Source organism: Maniola jurtina, chromosome 7 (assembly GCF_905333055.1).
Source record: "Maniola jurtina chromosome 7, ilManJurt1.1, whole genome shotgun sequence".
Lineage (NCBI taxonomy): Eukaryota > Metazoa > Arthropoda > Insecta > Lepidoptera > Nymphalidae > Maniola > Maniola jurtina.
The window spans coordinates 2,583,248-2,602,397 of NC_060035.1; the positions used below are offsets into that span (position 1 = coordinate 2,583,248).

General features: G+C 36.8%; 2 protein-coding genes across 2 annotated transcripts; both read left to right on the plus strand.

The window, feature by feature from the left end:
- The first annotated feature begins 1,008 nt into the window (after positions 1-1,008).
- LOC123866571 lies at positions 1,009-12,485 on the plus strand. The gene is made up of 9 exons (XM_045908214.1): positions 1,009-2,703; positions 4,530-4,696; positions 5,570-5,687; positions 6,584-6,737; positions 7,391-7,515; positions 8,059-8,161; positions 8,637-8,738; positions 9,032-9,144; positions 9,998-12,485. Exons 1-9 carry the CDS (start codon positions 1,181-1,183, stop codon positions 10,134-10,136), a joined length of 2,544 nt encoding a protein of 847 aa, XP_045764170.1. The 5' UTR covers positions 1,009-1,180; the 3' UTR covers positions 10,137-12,485.
- Positions 12,486-13,039: 554 nt separating this feature from the next.
- Positions 13,040-19,054, plus strand: LOC123866572 (pre-rRNA-processing protein TSR1 homolog). Its single transcript, XM_045908215.1, has 9 exons — positions 13,040-13,232; positions 13,303-13,573; positions 14,171-14,921; positions 15,014-15,517; positions 15,963-16,229; positions 16,853-16,942; positions 17,515-17,622; positions 18,319-18,439; positions 18,855-19,054. Exons 1-9 carry the CDS (start codon positions 13,136-13,138, stop codon positions 19,007-19,009), a joined length of 2,364 nt encoding a protein of 787 aa, XP_045764171.1. The 5' UTR covers positions 13,040-13,135; the 3' UTR covers positions 19,010-19,054.
- Positions 19,055-19,150: the final 96 nt, after the last annotated feature.

Here is a 19,150-nt window from a genome sequence, read left to right on the forward strand (position 1 = left end):
AACACCGACACGGACAAAGTCCAATTAGAACGCTTCACATTCACATTAATAGGTAGTGAATGTGAAATACAGTCCAACAAGGCTCTTTTGGCACTTGAGTGACGGCGCAGTTGTCGCTTTGCCGACCTGTCATGCCGACACAATCTATAAATCTATGATCGAAGGACACAATGCAGCAAACTATCAACAAGTGCTGAGTATCTTCTCTAGATGACGGCTTTTGTTCCGATTTTGCCCACGCGCCAAAAGAGCCTTGTCGGACTGCAGCATCTCCAATACCGCGAAGTCTCAGTCATAGAGTAGGATTTAATATTATAATATGATATTATGATATGGTCTCCCATGCTCCCGTCTTAGTTCGGGGCACTGAGTAGGTGTATTGAATGTATTATGGTTCGGGGCGAACCACTAGTTAGAATTAAACTGTAAGGCACCTATTTGATAAAACTGAAACGCAGTATTATTTAGAACCAGCTGATGCCCGCGGCTTCGGCCACATGCATTTATATTTTTAATAGACCCATGGGGATTCTTTGATTTTCCGGGACATAGAAAATTCTGGGACGGGGGTCAACGAGACGGGTCTGCACTCTGCCCGCGAAATTCAAATTTTTTTTTTCTCTCTCATCTGGCTTTACAAAAATAAGCAAATGTCAAGTTTGTAGTTATTTACAAGTTTAGGGAAACTATATAAGTATGGACTCAATCTGTGTCGGCGCTCGCCGACACACGTGCGGCACCCCTTTAGAGCGCTTCCCAGTCAGTTTCACCACCAAAATCACCAGTAAAACACAAATCCCAGCCACTTTTGACAAAAAAAAAAACACTCCAAAAAGACAGAGCACGCGCGCCATGACCAACACAGACGAAGTCTCCAATTTGGTTTTTCGCAATCTCGGAGCTCGAACCATAGTCACTTTACTCTATGACCAAACGTAGTCATAGAGTAAAGTACATACTCTCTGGTCTTATTTACTCTATGGGGTGAAGTGTCAAAGTCAAATCATCTGTAATCTGTGATCAAATCTAATTCTTGAAAAGATAAATCACAGACGAATGTTTTTATCAATTAACTTTTAGAAGTAATCTCTATTCTTTAAATAATTACAACAATGCCAAATCTTTACGTATGAATTTATCTTGTGTGTTCTGTTACGCGTTGCATAAATAATTAATTAAAATGGCAAGGTCGCCAACGGACGACCCGAGATTTAACGATAGTACATGGAACTACCATGTGGAAACCGGTGAGAATTGTGCACCTGGTGCTATGAATGAGATTAAACAGGCTTCGTTGCCGTCCAGTCCTAATGCGACTCCGGAAAACATGTACGGGAGGAATAACTTCGGCAATGATGTTTATAACAAACCCTACATGCAAACGACCGATAATAGGGATGATAAAAACTCATACAACGCGATCCCGAATGTCAATCGTGTTAACCGTCAGAGTTACGGCAACGCTATGCTCAATCTGGGCAACGGACAGATGGTCAGAGTTTTCTATGACGAAAATAACCAACAGCTTATAGTGCCCATGTCTGGTCAGTATGAACTTTTCAATCATAATCAGAACCTAGTCGATGTGCCCATACAAGCGGCGCCCTCGCATCTCTTCACATTAAACCAGGAATTCAACATAAATAACAGTGTCCATGTGCAGCCGTCTCCAACAGTCCAACACAGCACCTTCAATCAGGAAAATGTGAATCCACAATCAAATATGCCAACATCAAATTTTTTAAAGGAAGTTTTGGGCAACTGGGAGCCAAACTTGAGCGGTACTTATTCTCCGTTTGGTCAAAATTATCCACTAAATCATCCAGATGCTCCCACTATATCAAACAATAATGGTATTGAACCGAATTTGGCTCAAATGAAGCCTGAAAACTCACCAAAGAGAAATGAACATGGCCCACTAGCTGATACAAGCACCAAAAAGCGTATAGTGGCTGAAGTTAAGCCAATGCGTCCAAGTTATTCTGATGTGTTAGCCAAGAATACAAAAAATACTCCACCCGAGACAAAGAAAGTCAAACCCCAAAATTCTGTTGAGAATAAAACACCTAATAAACTTATGAAAACTGAGAAACCCCCAAACATAAAACAGATTAACGATGAAAATAAGAAATCTGACAAAAAGCACACAACCATTTCATCAGGAAGTGAATCTGGTGACTTTAACACTGATGACATTGAGAAGCAACCAAAAACAAGCAAAAAGTCAAAGAACAAACGTAACAATATGTCACGTAAATGGTCTTCGCTAGACGATATAACGAGTGAGGAGGGTTTAAACCAAGACAATGATAGCCAATTTGTTTTTATTCAGACAGAGGCGAAGCCAAAAAAGGACAAAAAACTTGATAAGCCGAAGAGTGTTGAGAGAAATGTCGAGGAAGATGATTTTAATTTGGATGACGATGAAGAAACATCTCTGTTTGTCCTTCAGGAAGGACAAATTGAAGGCACTAAGTCTAGAAAGAGGAAAGAGGCACGTATTCATCACAAGAGTTCCAAAATCGTACAGGACAAAAAGAAGGGAAACCAGACAAAGGTCAGAAGGAATAAACCAGGATATATTATGAGTCTGGTACAGAACTATCTGGAGCGCTGGGGCGGCGCTACTTGGAAGGCAGCTGTGTGGTTCCTATATCTACTTTCGGATATCTGTCGTATGAGTCTTCATTTGTCTTTTGATTTGTAAGTTTTACTGTAGGTCTTTTAAGTAACATAGCATGTGATGAATACGTTTTTATTCTAAATACTATATTGAAAATATTATATTACTAGCTGATGCCCGCAACTTTGTCTGTTTGAAGTTAAGTAAAGAGCTCATTGTTTTTCCGGGATAAAAAGTAGCCTATGTCACTCTTGTCTTCAACTATATCCATGTAAAAAATCAGGTCAATCTGTTGCACCATTGTGGCGTGATTGAAAGACAAACTAGTAAACTGTAATAAATAAACAAACAAACACACTTTCATATTTATATTATGGGTAGTCATCCAGTTTTGTATGCAGTACTATTAAAAATAAGTTATAAAATGACTGATGAATGAAGCTATTAAGTTGATACTAATGCTACAAAGACTACAAAATAAATTTTCAAAACAAACTTTTCAAAAACCCTGATGATTTTTAGAATATTTTGACATCAATGTTTGTTTTAAAGGTAAATTATTTCAAGTTTCTAATATTAAGAAACATGTGCATCCTGTTTCCTTATTAATGTTGTTTTAGATTAAGCAATAGCTAAATCTAAAACAACATTAAGGAAAATACATTAAAAAGGAAGGATTTAGGTAATTATATTTTATTGTTATTTAATCAGGATTTAATTTGAAAGTAGTAATGTATACCTTTAATTGCTTTCATCTACACTCATAATATCTTAAAGTCCTTATTATGAACTAGCCGATGCCCGCGACTTCGCCCGCGTGGATTTAGGTTTTTCGAATTCCCGTGGGAACTCTTTGATTTTCCGGGATAAAAAGTAGCCTATGTGCTAATCCAAAATATTATCTATCTCCATTCCAAATTTCAGCCAAATCCGTCCTGTAGTTTTTGCGTGATGGAGTAACAAACACACACACACACACACACATACATACAAACTTTCTCCTTTATAATATTAGTGTGATTCAAAAAGAGATAACATATTTTATTTAAACATAATATGTTCATCTTTAACATGAAAAAGAATTTGTCAAAGCATTGTTTTCTTAACAAAATAATGCTTCAATATTTTTCCCCCATTAAAATGCATTGTGATGAGATTTCAGTTCCGGTGTGGATTTAGGTTTTTAAAAATCCTGTGGGAGCTTCAATTTTCCGAGATTAACGTCCATCTTCAGGATGCAAGTTGTCTCTGTACCAAGTAGATTAAATCTTGGGACTTTTGGGAAAATACTAAATTACTAGCTGATGCCCGCAACTTTGTCTGCTTGGAATTAAGATTTTCAAAAATCCAATGAGAACTCATTGTTTTAATAAAAAGTAGCCTATGTCCTTCCTCAGGATCTCTTTACGAAATTTCATCAAAATTGACTAATTGGTGAAGATCTAGCAGACAGAACTGGCAGACACAATTTTAGCTTTTGTAATCTATACATATAATAAAATTGTAGAAAAGTGGTGTCTGTACAATGAAAATATATTTAAAAAAAAGTAGCAGGGGTTGTTATTATATTGATGCTGAACCCGAAATTGTAATTAATTTTTTTTTTGTCTGTTTGTCTGTGTGTTTGTGCACGCTAATATCAGAAACGGCTTATTCGATTTAAATACGGTTTTCACTAATATATTGTAGTAAGCTTCACTTAACATTTAGTGTTTATTTCATGTCAATCGGTTCATAAATAAAAAAGTTATGTCAATTTAAAGAATCACGGCGAACATTTTTAACGTACAGAGTATATGCTGCCCGAAAAGTCACTATTCCACGCGAACGAAGTAGCGGGCACAGCTAGTATTAAGTAAGGATAACAGTTACATAAACTGCTATTTACTATTATCATGTTTTTCAGATGTACGTCGGTATTCACACAGACCTACGTGAGCTCTCAAGCAGTGTGGCGCAGTAGTAAGGACTGGCTCGCTAAACTTGGGAGCAACAAATTCTTCATGTACATTGACAGGAAGTTTGGAAACACTCGCTTTGCGTTTTGGAGGAAACTTAAATGGTTTAAAAATGGTAACCAGACATTATTTTAAATGATAATGTATTGCGCGCTACACCTACATTTTTATTAAAAATTTATAACACCCCTGACAAGTGAAGGTTACAGTAACTAGAAAAGAGCTGGTAACTTTCAAACGGCTGAACCGATTTTCTTGGATTATAGCTAAAAACACTCGATCAAGCCACCTTTCAAACAAAGAAACTAAATTTAAATCGGTTCATTAGTTTAGGAGCTACGATGCCACAGACAGATACACTGATACAAAAATACAAAAAATACAAAAATATTTATTTCGGTATAAAACAAGTTTACATATAACATAGAAATAGAAATTGGGACCGTCCCAGTAAGTGACTAGTATTAAACTAGTACTTGTGGCGGGCGGCCCCGCTCTTCCATACTGATACACACATCAAACTTATAACACCCCTCTTTTTGGGTCGGGGGTTAAAAAGGGAGCAAACAAGCAAGTGGTTCATCTTATGTTAAGTGATAACCGCCCATGGCAATTTGCAGTGAAACTAAATCTGTTGTACACAATCTCAAAACTAAACTAAATTAATGGGTCTGAACTCCGAATCTATTGCTATCAAAGTCAAAAAGTCAAATCATTTATTCAAATTGTGTACCATTGTACACTTCTTGATAATCAATTATAAATTTGTAAGATGTAATTACGTAAAGTTAAACTTACGTATCATTTTTCGAAAGCATTTTGAAAGGGATATCAATATATTCCTACCTTTCATTTTTATTTGACAGATATAAATCTAGTACTACAATATAATTTCCGCAATATTATAAAAGGGGTAGCAAATAGCAATACTCCTAACATTTTGTATAGTTTTTGAATGTGTACAAAAGAATTCATTGTATCATTCTAGAAACAGAAGCTGACAATGGCAACGACTCAACAAAGCTCAACTCAAACATACCGCTGCCGGCGACCGGCGAGGAGGCTATGAAACGATTACTAGCTTGTAAAGGAAAAGATCCATATAGGTAACTACTTGATGAAACCCTCGACTTCGTCCGCATGGGCACAGGTCTTTTAATCCCGCGGAAACTCTTAGATATTTCAGGGTATAAGCTTTTTTTTAAACAAGTTAGCCCTTGACTGCATTCTCACCTGGTGGTAAGTGATGATGCTGTCTAAGATGGAAGCGGAATAGCCTGGAAGGGGTATGGCAGTTTTCATTAAACCCATACTTTCTACATTAAGACATACTTACCCTTTGGTTTCTACATGGCATCGTACCTAGCAAGCTATCAACCAATCTGTCTATTTGCGTCTACTGCTGGACTACGACATTCCCTAGAGCGCGCTACCACATATGGTCCTTCGCCTTTTTAATCCACCCACTTCCCATTACTTAAGGTCGTCTGTCCAGCAGGTTGGAGGATATTTAAAAAAAAACAATAGGTATTGAGAACCGCCTCCTTTTTGGAAGTCGATTAATTTCATCACTCAATACTTTTTGATTGTGATCACGCATGTTTTATAATTGGCCGCCGAAACGACATTTTTTCTAAATAGCAGACTATAAGGTATGCCAACTATACATTGTTTCAATGTATAGTTCCTATGGCGTTATGTTGGCTCCCCTGTCTGTCCAAGTCTTTGGCGCCATATTTGCATAAGAAGACGCAGATTTTGTTTATTTTCATTTGATTTTCATTAATGAATGAAATGAAAATAAACAAAATCTGCGTCTTCTCATGCCAATATGGAGCCAATGATCACCCAATGACTTAGACAGGGGAGCCAACATAACGCTATAGGAACTATTTGTTGAAACGATCTATAGTTTCTTATGTAAAACATAGGGTAGTGATTATATCTAATCTATTGGAAAATAAGTCACCACATTGGACTAAATCCTGCCTACCCTCTCTAGCATCCTAGGAGTGAGCGTGACGTGCACAGACGAGGAGATCAAGCGTTACTACCGCCGACAAGCGTTCCTCGTGCACCCCGACAAGAACCAGCAGCCCGGCGCGGAGGAGGCCTTCAAAATACTGCAACACGCTTTCGACCTTATTGGAGAGCCGGTAAGACATACTTTTAAATGCATATTATTAAACCGGTCAAGTGCGAGTCGGAGTCGCACACACAAAGGGTTCCGTGCCACCATACAAGGTATACGTAGCACTTTAATGTAGAACTGCACTGCCAGTTAATGACGGATCTGTGATTTAGTAGATTATTTATTTTGTGAATGCACATTTTAATTCTTTTTTTAATGTTGGAGTTCCACAAATTCACAGTTTTCGGATTTTTTCCTTTACTTGTGATTTGTTCGACGGCTTATGTATAACTATATGATGCCCGCGACTCCGTCCGCGTGGATTTAGGTTTTCTTTTAATCCAGTGGGAACTCTTTAATTTCCCGCGATAAAAAATTACCCATCTCAATTTCCGGGACGCAAGTTACCTCTGTGCCAAATTTCATATAAATTTGAGAATCCCGTTTGAACTCTTTGATTTTCCGGAATAAAGAGTAGCCTATGTCTGTACCCGGGATGTAAGCTATCTCTGTACCAAATTTCATCAAAATCGTTTCAACTGTTGGGCCTTGAAAAGCTAACACACTTTTGCCTTAGTATGGATATAATACTAGTGCTTGGTTGTGGCTGCCATGCTACAGATTGACATGACATGCTGATAGACTATGAATCGACGTTTATTCGTATTTTTTGGACAGGAGCGTCGGGAAGCATACGAGCAAAGAGCGCGCGAGTCGCGTAGCGCGGAGGCGGCGTGGGGCGAGCTCAGTGTGCTGCTGGCTCAGCTGCACGACAAGATGGAGTTCGCGGCCAACACTATAAGGTGAGTGTTCCTTAGCACATATTGTGTTCATGTACATTTTTTTTTTTCAATATTAGCCATGCTAATCATGACTAATACTCCCCTTTCTCCTCCAATCAAGCATAACTCTTGTGCTAGGAGAGGGTACGACAATTGAGTGCAACGGGTGGGGTTTGAACCGCCGACCTTTCGGAATTCAGTCCGATCCTCAACCGTTGAGCTATCAAGGCTCTGTTAATAATTAGTATTTTCAGTTTTCGAGGTAAGCTATCTATACCAAGTGGTACCTATCATATGAGAAGGCTTTACCTGTACATTCTAAAACAGATTTTTATTTATTTTTACCCGACTGCGGTAAAGCCGAAAGGAAGGATTTTGCATAATAGCATAATGGTTTTTGATTTATCGTGCAAAATGTCGCAAAAATACCCGAGACAACGCTTGGTAAGCGAATCTGGTTCGCACTTGGCCTGTTTTCATCATGACATAACGAAATTTTTTGATAGTTCTAATGTTTTAAATGTAGTAGCGCGTCATTGATTAATGTTTGGTCCAATGTCGTAGATGTACGAACTGCGGGCGGCGGCACAAGCGCGTGCTAACGGAGCGGCCGTGCTATGCGGCGCGCTACTGTTCCCAGTGCAAGATACGACACTCCGCTAAAGAGGTACGCTATAAATCTTTGAAAAAAGCAACCGCCGAGTTTCTTGCTGCTTCTTCTCGGTAGGAAAGGCATTCCGAACCAGTGGTAGATGCTCTTGACGATTCAAAAGTACTTGTAAAAGTCTAATTGAATAATAATATTATGAAGTTTGAATTCTTACTTGGAAGGTTATTCTACAACTAATTCTTTTTTCTAAGACCAAACGTTCGCAATACTTTAACTCACAAAGATTCAATGCTTTCAAGAAAAGTGTTTGCTGGGCCAATCAAGGGATTCAAGTGTATTTGAATCGAGATTTTTGGCATCCAACCCAAAGAATCCTCAAGCGCGATTACTGTAAGCTAATTCGGAAGAGTCGTTCACAAAATAGTAACCACCCCCAACAGAAACAGTATACGGAATAGGCATATTTTACAAAAAAAAAGGTTATCTAGCCACTGGTTTTCAGTGAAATAGTTAGCAGCTTATTTGATTCCAGGGCGACATCTGGGCGGAATCCAGTATGCTGGGTCTGTTAGTGATGTACTACGCGTGTATGGACGGCGCCGTCTACCAGATCACGCAGTGGGCCAGCTGTCAGGTAACACCACTGTAACCATTGAATAAAATGTATAGAACTTTTGACAAAAAATTACAAGATAAGCTTCTTGCGTCCGATTCTCTAAACTAAATTTAGAGTATCTGCATCGTTTCTTTTTAATATTGCTAAATTAAAGACTCCAAATTTAGTACTACTCTACAAAAAACACTATGCTAAGACTGGCACCTAAAGTCACGAATTCTGTTTTATATTATATATTCATATATGTATAATACATAATATCCGTATCGCAGAAAGTCCTTGCTCTGAATTCGTTCTTTTTTCTGTTGTAGAAGAAGAATCTAAAGCAGTTAAGGCCGGACTGCCACGTGGTCCAGTACAGAATCGTCTTAGGAAACAAAGCGGCTGCGGCCGACTTCCATCCCAACCAGCGTCCCTCGACTGGGTAGCTATACAATATTTATTTTTATTCTTTAATTTTTGGTTTTTCATCCACTTACAAGAACAAACAAGGCACATAATATAAGACCCTGTCAGGGTGTGGCAATATCTTAGACCGGCCATATACGGGCAGCAGGGACCGCATTACCGGTATTTTATAACGTTAGGCGAATACCGTTATGTTCATATTAAAAAGTAACGATAAAAACAACGGTACCTCAGCATCTAATAACGTTATTTATCTACATAGATACCGGTACTAATACCGGTAAAAGTAAAAACACTAATACACCTATCTCTACCGATGTCGTGTACAAAATAGCGCCTTTGCTCTTATTCCCATCTCCGGTATGTAAGCTATCTTTGAAACAAATTTCGTCAAAATCGACTAATCTGATGGGGCCGTGAAAAAGTAACAAACATTAATCTACTATATGTTGCTATAAAGAGCACTCCTAATACTTAGTTGAACCAAATACCTAATTATCGCTATCCACTTCGACTGCCAAGCGAGAGCGAGAGGTCGGACCACAGTGTGGCCCACTTACTTCTACTTCGTGGTAACAGACAGACACACTTTCGCATCGCATTTACAATAAGCCCTTGACTGCGATCTTACCTGATGGTAAGTGATGATGCAGTCTAAGATGGAAACGTTTTAACTTGGAAGGGGTATGGAAGTTTTTACCCATAACCCCTATTAAACGGAACGCTAAACGCTAAGAATGTTTTAGATAATATTATTTACTGCAATACAAAATTACAAATAAATCGATAAATCACACATCACCCACAGGGAAATGCTGTACTTACAAGGTATGTAGGTATTTAACAAGTGTTTTTTTTACATATTTCAGTCCAGATCCAAATCTTGAAGAGTTTCTTAACAACTTGTACAACAAGACTGGAGTTTCACCAAATACGACGACTGCCAAACCACCACCCGCAGAGAGTGCAGACGCGAAAAAGCGACGTAATAAAAAACCTAAAGCCTAAACAAATCTAAAAAGAACCTAAAAATATTGTAGCTGTTGATTAAACATCGATAATAAGGTTGTCAATTCTATTCTAATAAAAAAATTATAACCGTTTCTATAATTTTGTATTGATACAATCTAGTTTTACCATAAATATCTTTCTTTTATTATGTATGTAATAATATACTAAAGCAAAACAAATAATAAGAATAAGGCACTGTCTAGCCTGCCACAAGTGGTATTTTAATAAAAATAATTATCCTGCCACTAGTAAAGTTATAAGCTTATATTCTTTATTGCAAGCTGATAAGATTTATTGAAAGTTTTGTTGAAGGTAGGCAAGCGGTTGTTTAATACAAAGAAATATCCACCCACTAGTGTTAAGAAATAATGCTATTCTACCCCATTTTGTAAACTTATAACTGTTTTTAAATGTTCCACGCCAGACTAGCTCGTCATCCGTTCATTCAGCTCCTATTTTCGCTTTTAATACTTAACAGAGTAATAGATATTGATAGCCTATCGATGTTTAATCAACACTACTAAAAACTTGAACTCAGCATGAATGGCTAATTCTGCTATATACAATAAAACAGAAATTACAGATCTAAACGTATTGCTATCCTTTTTATCAAAAGGATAGACTTTTAAACCTGCAATTAAGTTTGAAGATAGTGTACAACAGAATTAGGCACATTGGCAAGCTTGTTGGATGCGCGCGAAATTTGAAATTCGAACATTTATTTCAGCCATGTTGTTCTTTACGCCTGTTGTTCCGTATGATAAAATATTATCTGTGAAAAAAATGCCTTCAGTAAAAATAGCATACTTTAATAATAATATGTATATTTAAATATAGACAAACAAAATCTATAAGAACCTATTCTGTAAAATTCTACTACAGCCCAAAGTAAATAAACTATTGGAAAAATGACCAGGTATGGCCGTTTAACATTACACAGACTAAAGGAAAAAATAGACTGATCTCCCAAACAGCCGTGTCATAGTAAAATCAATAATCATCTCTCATGCGTATTTAGATACTGCAAAGGTAGACTAATCTCTTGGCGTGTTTTATTTTTATGCAGCCCACTTTCTGCCTATCTATATTATCAATTATGCCTTGATTAGTTAAAAAGCAAAACAATTTTTTTCGAAGATTTAAATCCATATAACTATCTAAGTATATAGTTTGTGGATTTTACTATTAGAAACCACAAACTAGTTCAGCACAAAAATAAAATATAAATAGCTCTATTTATTTTTAGGATTATGTTAGCTTTTTGATTAATTTTTTTTTCTAAATTTTATTTATACTTCACTATGTCACAAATAAGATATAAATAAAAGAAATAGCTTTAACAGTAGCAGCTTCAGTCGAAAAGAAAAATGTGGAAAAGCTTTCCAAATACTTATCCAGTTATGTCTGAGTCAAATACGCTTCGTTGCAACTTCTTATTGAAATCGACTTCTCTGAACCTGTTTCAGTTATGTTTGTTAGCAAACCATTTACTGTCTAAATATAAATTTTCTTTAGTCTGTGCCTTTCAATCACATTGCTAAATCGCCTGTGCGTACATACTCGATGATTTTCTTTATTCAAGCAAATTCGATTATTCATATGCAATTCGAGCATGCTCTGTAGTCTTTATGTTAGTTCGTCGAGCATGTACGAGTGTCTGTCTACATAAAAACTGGAAACCCAGAATATTATTGAAATGTTGTTCTTTATCTCCACTTTTGAATTATGAAACCAAATAGTACAACAATGTTTGCATTCACTAAAATATTAAATTAATTAACAATCTAAACAATTTATTTGTACAGAACGCCAGTTTTACTAAAGATCTAATATTTTTAGGTTATTATATTAAATTGTGTTCTTTTGTCTATAAAATGCTAAGTCATTTGCGATAAAACAAATTTTAAGAATATCTACTTTAGTATTGGTATTGTATGTTCTTATGAGTCGATAATATTGACATGTGAAAATAAACCTCTTCACTGAAAATGCACTAGCAACTAGCAGTAATATAAAGGCAACCATAAAATATTTCGAATATTTAAAAATGCATCAAATTAGGAACCCTCTTTTTTGGAAGTGGATTAAAAATACGTGACAGCGGTCTTTGAATACTTGTGAACATAGTTTTTATAGTAAACAAGAAACGGTGAAACTTTTGCTAAGCTTAATCAATATTGTCGACTCCTAATATTTAGAAATAAAAGGGCGTCCGCCCAACTGCCTTTACCAGAGATTATCGGTTAAATTAAAATAAATGTGTTATGCTAAGAGAGATTGCTGTCATGTTTCGATGTGCGTAGGCAATTCGCGCTTCATGTGTCAGTACAGATATGGAAATTATAATTGGTTTGACTTTTATTTAAAATCTTTTGATAGTACCCTACATCCTCTCCTCATTAACTAATGGCTCCAAGGCCTTGATGCCTTGGCCTCTTACTATTATTGCTCCCACATGGCCCAATAAAAGCCAGCGTATAGATTAAAAATCAGAAAGACACCTGCATTTCTGGCTATTCAAGAAAAATATTGGTGGTCGGGTCTTTAGGATGCAATTAAATGAGTTTAAATGTAATAATTATGGGTTGTTTTGGGCAATTACGTCTTCCCAGAGATTAATGGACAACTTTAAATAATAAAGCAGTTATTTTTAAATAATTTAACACAAGGGGTAGACAGAAAAGTACAGAATGAAAAACAAATTCACCTTGTGGGAAAGTGGAAGAAAATGATAATCAAACACCTTCGTCACAGATTTAGGATCGAGAAGTCTGGGCCATATAATATTGTAGTCTTTGGTCTGGGCATTCAAATAAGGGTGAATTCTACAGAAACTAGGGTGAACCCCAAATCGTTAGTGGAAACACTCAAGTGACAATCTGTCACTGTCAAGTGTCAATGCCAAAAGCAAACTTGCAAAGAAGAAAATCCATGTGTTTTTGGTTGTAAAAATTATATTTAGGTTTCTTTGTAAATTCAGTATTTCATGATTAAAAATGCAGCAGGCACATCGCCCTGGAAACCTGAAACAAAGTAACAAATCTCACAAGTCCCGTCATAGATCAAAAAGGGGAATTTCGGCCGCAGTCAAAGGTAAGGTTATTTTCAATATTTTCACTTTGACAACAATAGTTTATCTGAATAAACTGATTTAAAATTGTAGGTAAGGTAAATATCAAGGAGTTTGTGCGTCGAAATCGTCATATATTAAAGAAGGAGGAGCGTCGTCACCAAGCGTCGCAGATACGTAAAAACAAACGTGAGGAAGTGCTCGCTAAGAAACGCGGTCTTGGTGGTAACCGCAACCCGCCGTTTCTGGTGTGTGTCGTGCCGTTGAACGCGCAGCTCGATGTTCAATCCGCGCTGGTTATATTGAAGACTTGCTCTGAAGGTGCTGTTGTTACTCACTCCCCAAATGGCATCTTGCATGTTGGGTAAGTGTTTTTGCTTCGTAATCAGTAGATAAAATACTATAGAACTAGATGATGCCTGTGACTTCGTCCGGATTTAGGTTCTTAAAAGTCCTGTAGGGACCTGGTGTTCTGTCCTTAATTCAGGATATAAGCTATCTATCTCCATTCCAAATTTCAGCCAAATTGGTTCAGTCATTGTGGTGTGAAGAAGTAACAAATATATAAATGTGCAAACTTCATGTTTTTATAATATTAAAATAAAATTTGATTATTTTAAATTTTCTGATAACATTCAGTTTATCAAAGTCAAAATTACATATATAAAAATCTTAATTTGTTTTATCTAGCTATACTAAGCTATTATGTAGCTCTCCTGTAAAATTCCTAGGTTTTTATGATTCTTAACATGCTACTGACTTGACTGACTGACTGCTGATTGAAAAGTAATTCAGAAATCAGTACTTTATTTTTGTGTGGAATTAATAATTTTTTTAGTACTGTAGATCTGTAATATCATAGTCTCTATCTATTAAAATAGAATAAGGTAAAAAAATGAATTTGAAATGATTAGTTTGTTACTTCATAAGAAAAGTTAGTTTTACTTCTATGTATTTTTAGGTTACCCAACTTCAAGCAGCGTTTTTCATTCATCTGCCCTGAAAAAGACAATGACTTCAGTCTAATAGATGCACTTAAAATTGCAGACACAGTTTTATTCATATGTTCAGCTCTTGATGAACCAGTGGACGAATGGGGTGAGAAAGCTCTAGCACTATCTATGGCCCAGGGGATGCCTACCCCAGTGGTAGTGGCCATGGACATTGAAGGAGTCCACCCTAAAAAAAGAACAACTGAAAAGCAAAATGTACAGAAACTAATATCAAAATGGTTGCCAGATGAAAAAATCATGCAATTAGACAAAAGCTCGGATGGCTTAAATGTATTGCGTCGAATAGGTAATCAGAAACGAAATGTCATACACCATAGAGAAAAAAGACCCTATATGCTTGCAGAAGAGGTTGAATACATACCAGACACTGAAGGAGACAGTGGCACCCTTAAAGTTAGTGGCTACTTAAAAGGTATGCCATTAAATGTAAATGGTTTGATTCATATCACTGGTTTGGGGGACTTTCAAATGTCAAGAATAGATGGTTTAGAAGATCCCCATCCGTTAAATATGGGTAAAGAAAATGCTAGAAGTGATACTATGGATGCAGAAGTTACAAAAGTGTCAGTATTACAAATAGCTGATCCAGCGAAGCAAGAGTCTTTGGAGTCTGAGAATGTTCCAGATCCTATGGATGCAGAACAGACATGGCCGACAGAGGATGAAATTAAACAAGCCAATATGGATACTAAGAAAAAAGTATAGCATTTTGTATGATTATAATTTTTTTAAACAGTGTATATTGTCCTTGCTAACTAATTTTTAAAGCATAGTACTATTTGTTTTTTTAGGTAAAAAAGATTCCCAAAGGTTGGTCAGACTATCAAGCAGCCTGGATTGTTGAGTCAGATGCAGAAGGCGAAGGTTCTGATCAGGAGAATGAAGAAAGTGATGATGAAAATGATAACGATGAATTCATGTCCTGTGAAGAGGATGATTCTGACCAAGAAGTGAATGAGCAAGACAATGATTTCGAATCAGTCGCTGAATCAGAATTTGGCCCTACTGATGAAAAGTATGATGCAACTATTGATACGTTCGAAGAACATGAAATGCTCAAAAAAATTGCAGCAGCAAGAGAAGATCAGCAGTTCCCCGATGAAGTTGATACTCCACAGGATGTGCCAGCCAAGGAAAGGTTTATAAGGTATAGAGGTTTGGAGTCCTTTAGGACCTCACCTTGGGATCCTAAGGAAAATTTGCCTGGAGATTATGCAAGGATATTTCAGTTTGAGAACTATGACCGGACTAGGACGAGGGTTTTTAAAGAGCTTGAAGATAGTCTCATTAATATGGTAGGTATTCCTTTGTTCATTCATTCATTTTAACAATTTGTGGCATTTCATCAATTTCATTTAATTTGATTATTATCGCATTTTGATTGCTTTACATTACTGGTTTTTTTTTGTGATGTCACATTGCTAGATGTGCAAAGCGTAAATTGTGAATTTTATCTACCTCACATCTGTTTATAGTCCAAGGACTGATTGCAGATAGAAGAGATACGGAGAAAAAAAAACTGGCCAAGTGCGAGTCAGACTCACGCACCGAGGGTTCCATACTCGGGTATTTTTTCCATCATTCTGCACAATAAATCAAAAACTATTATGTATAAAAATAAATAAAAAACTGATTTAGAATTTATAAGTAAAGCCCTTTCATATGATACCCCACTTGGTATAGTTATCTTAATTCGAAAATAGAAACACATTTTAATTTTTTTCTAATGTTATATTTCAGTATGGCTTCTATATAACAATCCACGTCAAAGGGGTACGCCAAGACCTATGGAAAGCATACCATGAAGCTAATGCCAATGCTCCCATATCAGTATTTGGTCTCCTACCGCATGAACACAAGATGTCTCTGATGAATGTTGTGTTGAAACGCACAGGAGTGAGCGATGAACCGATCAAGAGTAAGGAAAGGTTGATCTTCCAAGTTGGGTACAGAAGATTTATTGTGAATCCTATTTTTAGTCAGCATACCAATGGAAGTAAGCATAAGGTCAGTACAATGAGACAAATTCATTATCTCTGCATCATATTCTTCTGTTCAAAGGAGGTCATCATGGAGGTTAGCATGGTCTGATGGCCTCTGTAGCACAGTGGTAAGCGCTGTGGTCTTATTAGTGGGAGGTCCCGGGTTCGATTCCCGGCAGGAGTTTGGAATTTTATAATTTCTTAATTTCTGGTCTGGTCTGGCTCACCAGAACTAGCCACGGCAAAGCCTCTCAAGGCTACTACTCTACCAGCAAAGCCATGCCGCCAAGCAATTTAGCGTACCTGTACGATGCAGTGTTAGAAACCCAAGGAGTATGGTTTAATGAAAACTGCCATACCTCTTCCAGGTTTGCCCGCTTTCATCTTAGACTGCATCATCACTTAATTAAAAGTTCAAAATATATTGCAAACAAAACATCTGACCGACACTAGAGGTCAATGAAGTTTCCGTAAATATGTCACCCGAAGTCAATGTCGCGTCGTAGGTGACCCGAGTTTTGCATGCTATACAATGCGTGTTTGAAAAATACTAAAACTGCAGGACAAGGCAAATAGTTATTTGCATTGGATTGTGTTAAGTTTTTGCTAGCCTTCTGGTTACATGTATAATATTGTTTTTTTTTTCAGTATGAGAGATTCTTCCAACCTGGTTCAACATGTGTAGCGACTTTCTATGCACCTATACAGTTCAGTCCTTCAACAGTTTTATGTTTTAAGGTTAGTACCATCTTTTCAAAATAATCCTGACATTGAAAAATATTTTGTGAATTGCTATCATCATCACAACCCATAGACAGCTAGCCCACTACTGACTGAGCAAAGGTCTGCTCTCAAAGTGAGAAGAGTTAGTCCATATTCTACCACGCTACCAAGTGCAGATTAGCAGACTTCACAAACCTTCGTTAGGAGGTGCATGCCTGGGATTGGACTCTGGACCCCCAAAATAGAAAGCTGAATTGTTAACTATTAAAAAAAATATTCAAGGTATTCAATTTTATCCCCTGTAGGACCAATTTATCAATAGTCAAATAACTTCTATGGGAAAAAAAAAATTGCCAGTTTCTCAGTTAGTTTTTTACAGGAATTTGCAATTCCTGTAAAAAACTGTAAATTCCTCAGATAAAAGTTTTTTGACAATTAAAAAATTGGTATAGCCAAACTTTATTTTGCTTTTTAATTGCAACAATTAAGTATTTTACTAAAATCAAAATGGGTATAACTAAATCAATAACTCCTCCAAGTTCATTAGGAAATAAATATATCGTAAAATGTATTTATATAATTTCTAGGAGAAAAAGAATACAAAACTACAGTTACTTGCATCGGGTGTGCTTCAGTCGTGCAATCCAGATAGATTAGTTGTCAAGAGAATTGTGCTTTCTGGACATCCTTACAAGGTAAGATTCAGGACTACAAGGATACAATCACTACCCACGAAACAGTGAAAAAAAAGAATACCCGGCTGAATTTGTTGTGGGCTCTTCTCAGACTTGGGTGCGTTTGGGACCCTCGTAGCCTTAGTTTTAAGTTTACGTAATTCATTATTATCACCACTATCATCTTTCAAATCTAACAAATCGGACAAACAGAAGGTGTACAAATAGTACCTATTTTGAAAAAATGATTTTGACTTTGACTTTGTGTATGTTTGTTGGTTTGTACTTCAATCGCACCGCAGCGGAGCAACGGATCGGCGTGGTTTTAAAAATTAATTTGGGTTACTTTTATCCAGGAAAATCAAAGAATGTCCACAGGATTTTTAACCTAAATCCACGCGGACGAGGGCGTGGGCATCAGCTAATATTATGCAAAAAGAAAAACCCAATCCAGTAGCTTGATTCCATAAAACTTGCATCAATCATTATTACAATCGCGATTGTTGTGATTGGCTGAATTAATGGTATTTCTAATTGCAAAAATGCATTGTAGCCAATAATGAGCAAGCATCAACCAATCGGAGGTGATTGCGATCGTGACATAGCATTCTACTGCAATCGAGCCGCTGGCTCACTCACTGACTGACACATCAAAGGCGTGCCGTCAAAGTTAAGTATTTTCTTACAACTTTTAATACTTTTGTATTTTGTACACAGGTTAACAAGAAATCAGCGGTCATCAGATTTATGTTCTTCAATAGAGACGATGTCGTATACTTCAAGCCGTGCAAGCTTAGAACGAAATACGGTCGAACTGGACATATTAAGGAACCTTTAGGTATGGAAATTAGGGTCAAACAGACCTCCATTTTAACCTTATATATGTATGTCGCAGGGATTTTATGAACTTGATATCAGGAAATCACAAGCTGGAATACTCCAATTGATTATCTCATTTCACCTAACAAATCTAGTAAAATGACAAAGCACTTGCTGTTTAGTGAAATGATCATCATTTCAAAAACTGTTTGGTGAAATAATGCATAAAGTTGAATGTTGTCCAGAATGAAGTTTTAGCACCCCTGACTCCACGCAGTCTTGTCTGTCCTATCCCTAGATATTTTTGTAAAGCGTAAATCCCGACTTCTGTCGTAAAAAAAATTGACACTCTCAAACAACCTCAGCATTTCAGGAATGTTATTTCATTGTTTTGGAAACACTTTATTTTTGCTTAAATCATCATTTCTTATCAGGAACTCACGGTCATATGAAGTGTGTATTCGACGGTCAGCTGAAATCTCAAGACACAGTGCTTCTCAACCTGTACAAGCGAATGTTCCCCAAATGGACCTACGAAGACTGCATCGTCACAGACAGGGATGGTAAAGGAAGCGATGTTATGGAGTGATTTTGTAATAAATGTAAATGTAATATAAAAAACTGTTTTATGTCTTTCTATCGCCTGTCACCCCCTGTAGGATTCCAAGCAGAGTAAATTTGGTTCTTAATTTACAATTTCTAAATCTCAGATCAGCTCAGTGTCAGATAA

What these genes read in the sequence shown, in the direction of transcription:
- LOC123866571 (XM_045908214.1), top strand. Translation starts at nt 1,181, where the DNA reads ATGGCAAGGTCGCCAACGGACGACCCGAGATTTAACGATAGTACATGG. An exon ending in AAAGGAAAAGATCCATATAG is followed by an intron (nt 5,688 to 6,583) that starts GTAACTACTTGA and finishes TACCCTCTCTAG; the next exon opens with CATCCTAGGAGTGAGCGTGA. An exon ending in TTCGCGGCCAACACTATAAG is followed by an intron (nt 7,516 to 8,058) that starts GTGAGTGTTCCT and finishes CCAATGTCGTAG; the next exon opens with ATGTACGAACTGCGGGCGGC.
- LOC123866572 (XM_045908215.1), top strand. Translation starts at nt 13,136, where the DNA reads ATGCAGCAGGCACATCGCCCTGGAAACCTGAAACAAAGTAACAAATCT. An exon ending in CAACAGTTTTATGTTTTAAG is followed by an intron (nt 16,943 to 17,514) that starts GTTAGTACCATC and finishes TATAATTTCTAG; the next exon opens with GAGAAAAAGAATACAAAACT. An exon ending in TTTCTGGACATCCTTACAAG is followed by an intron (nt 17,623 to 18,318) that starts GTAAGATTCAGG and finishes TTTTGTACACAG; the next exon opens with GTTAACAAGAAATCAGCGGT.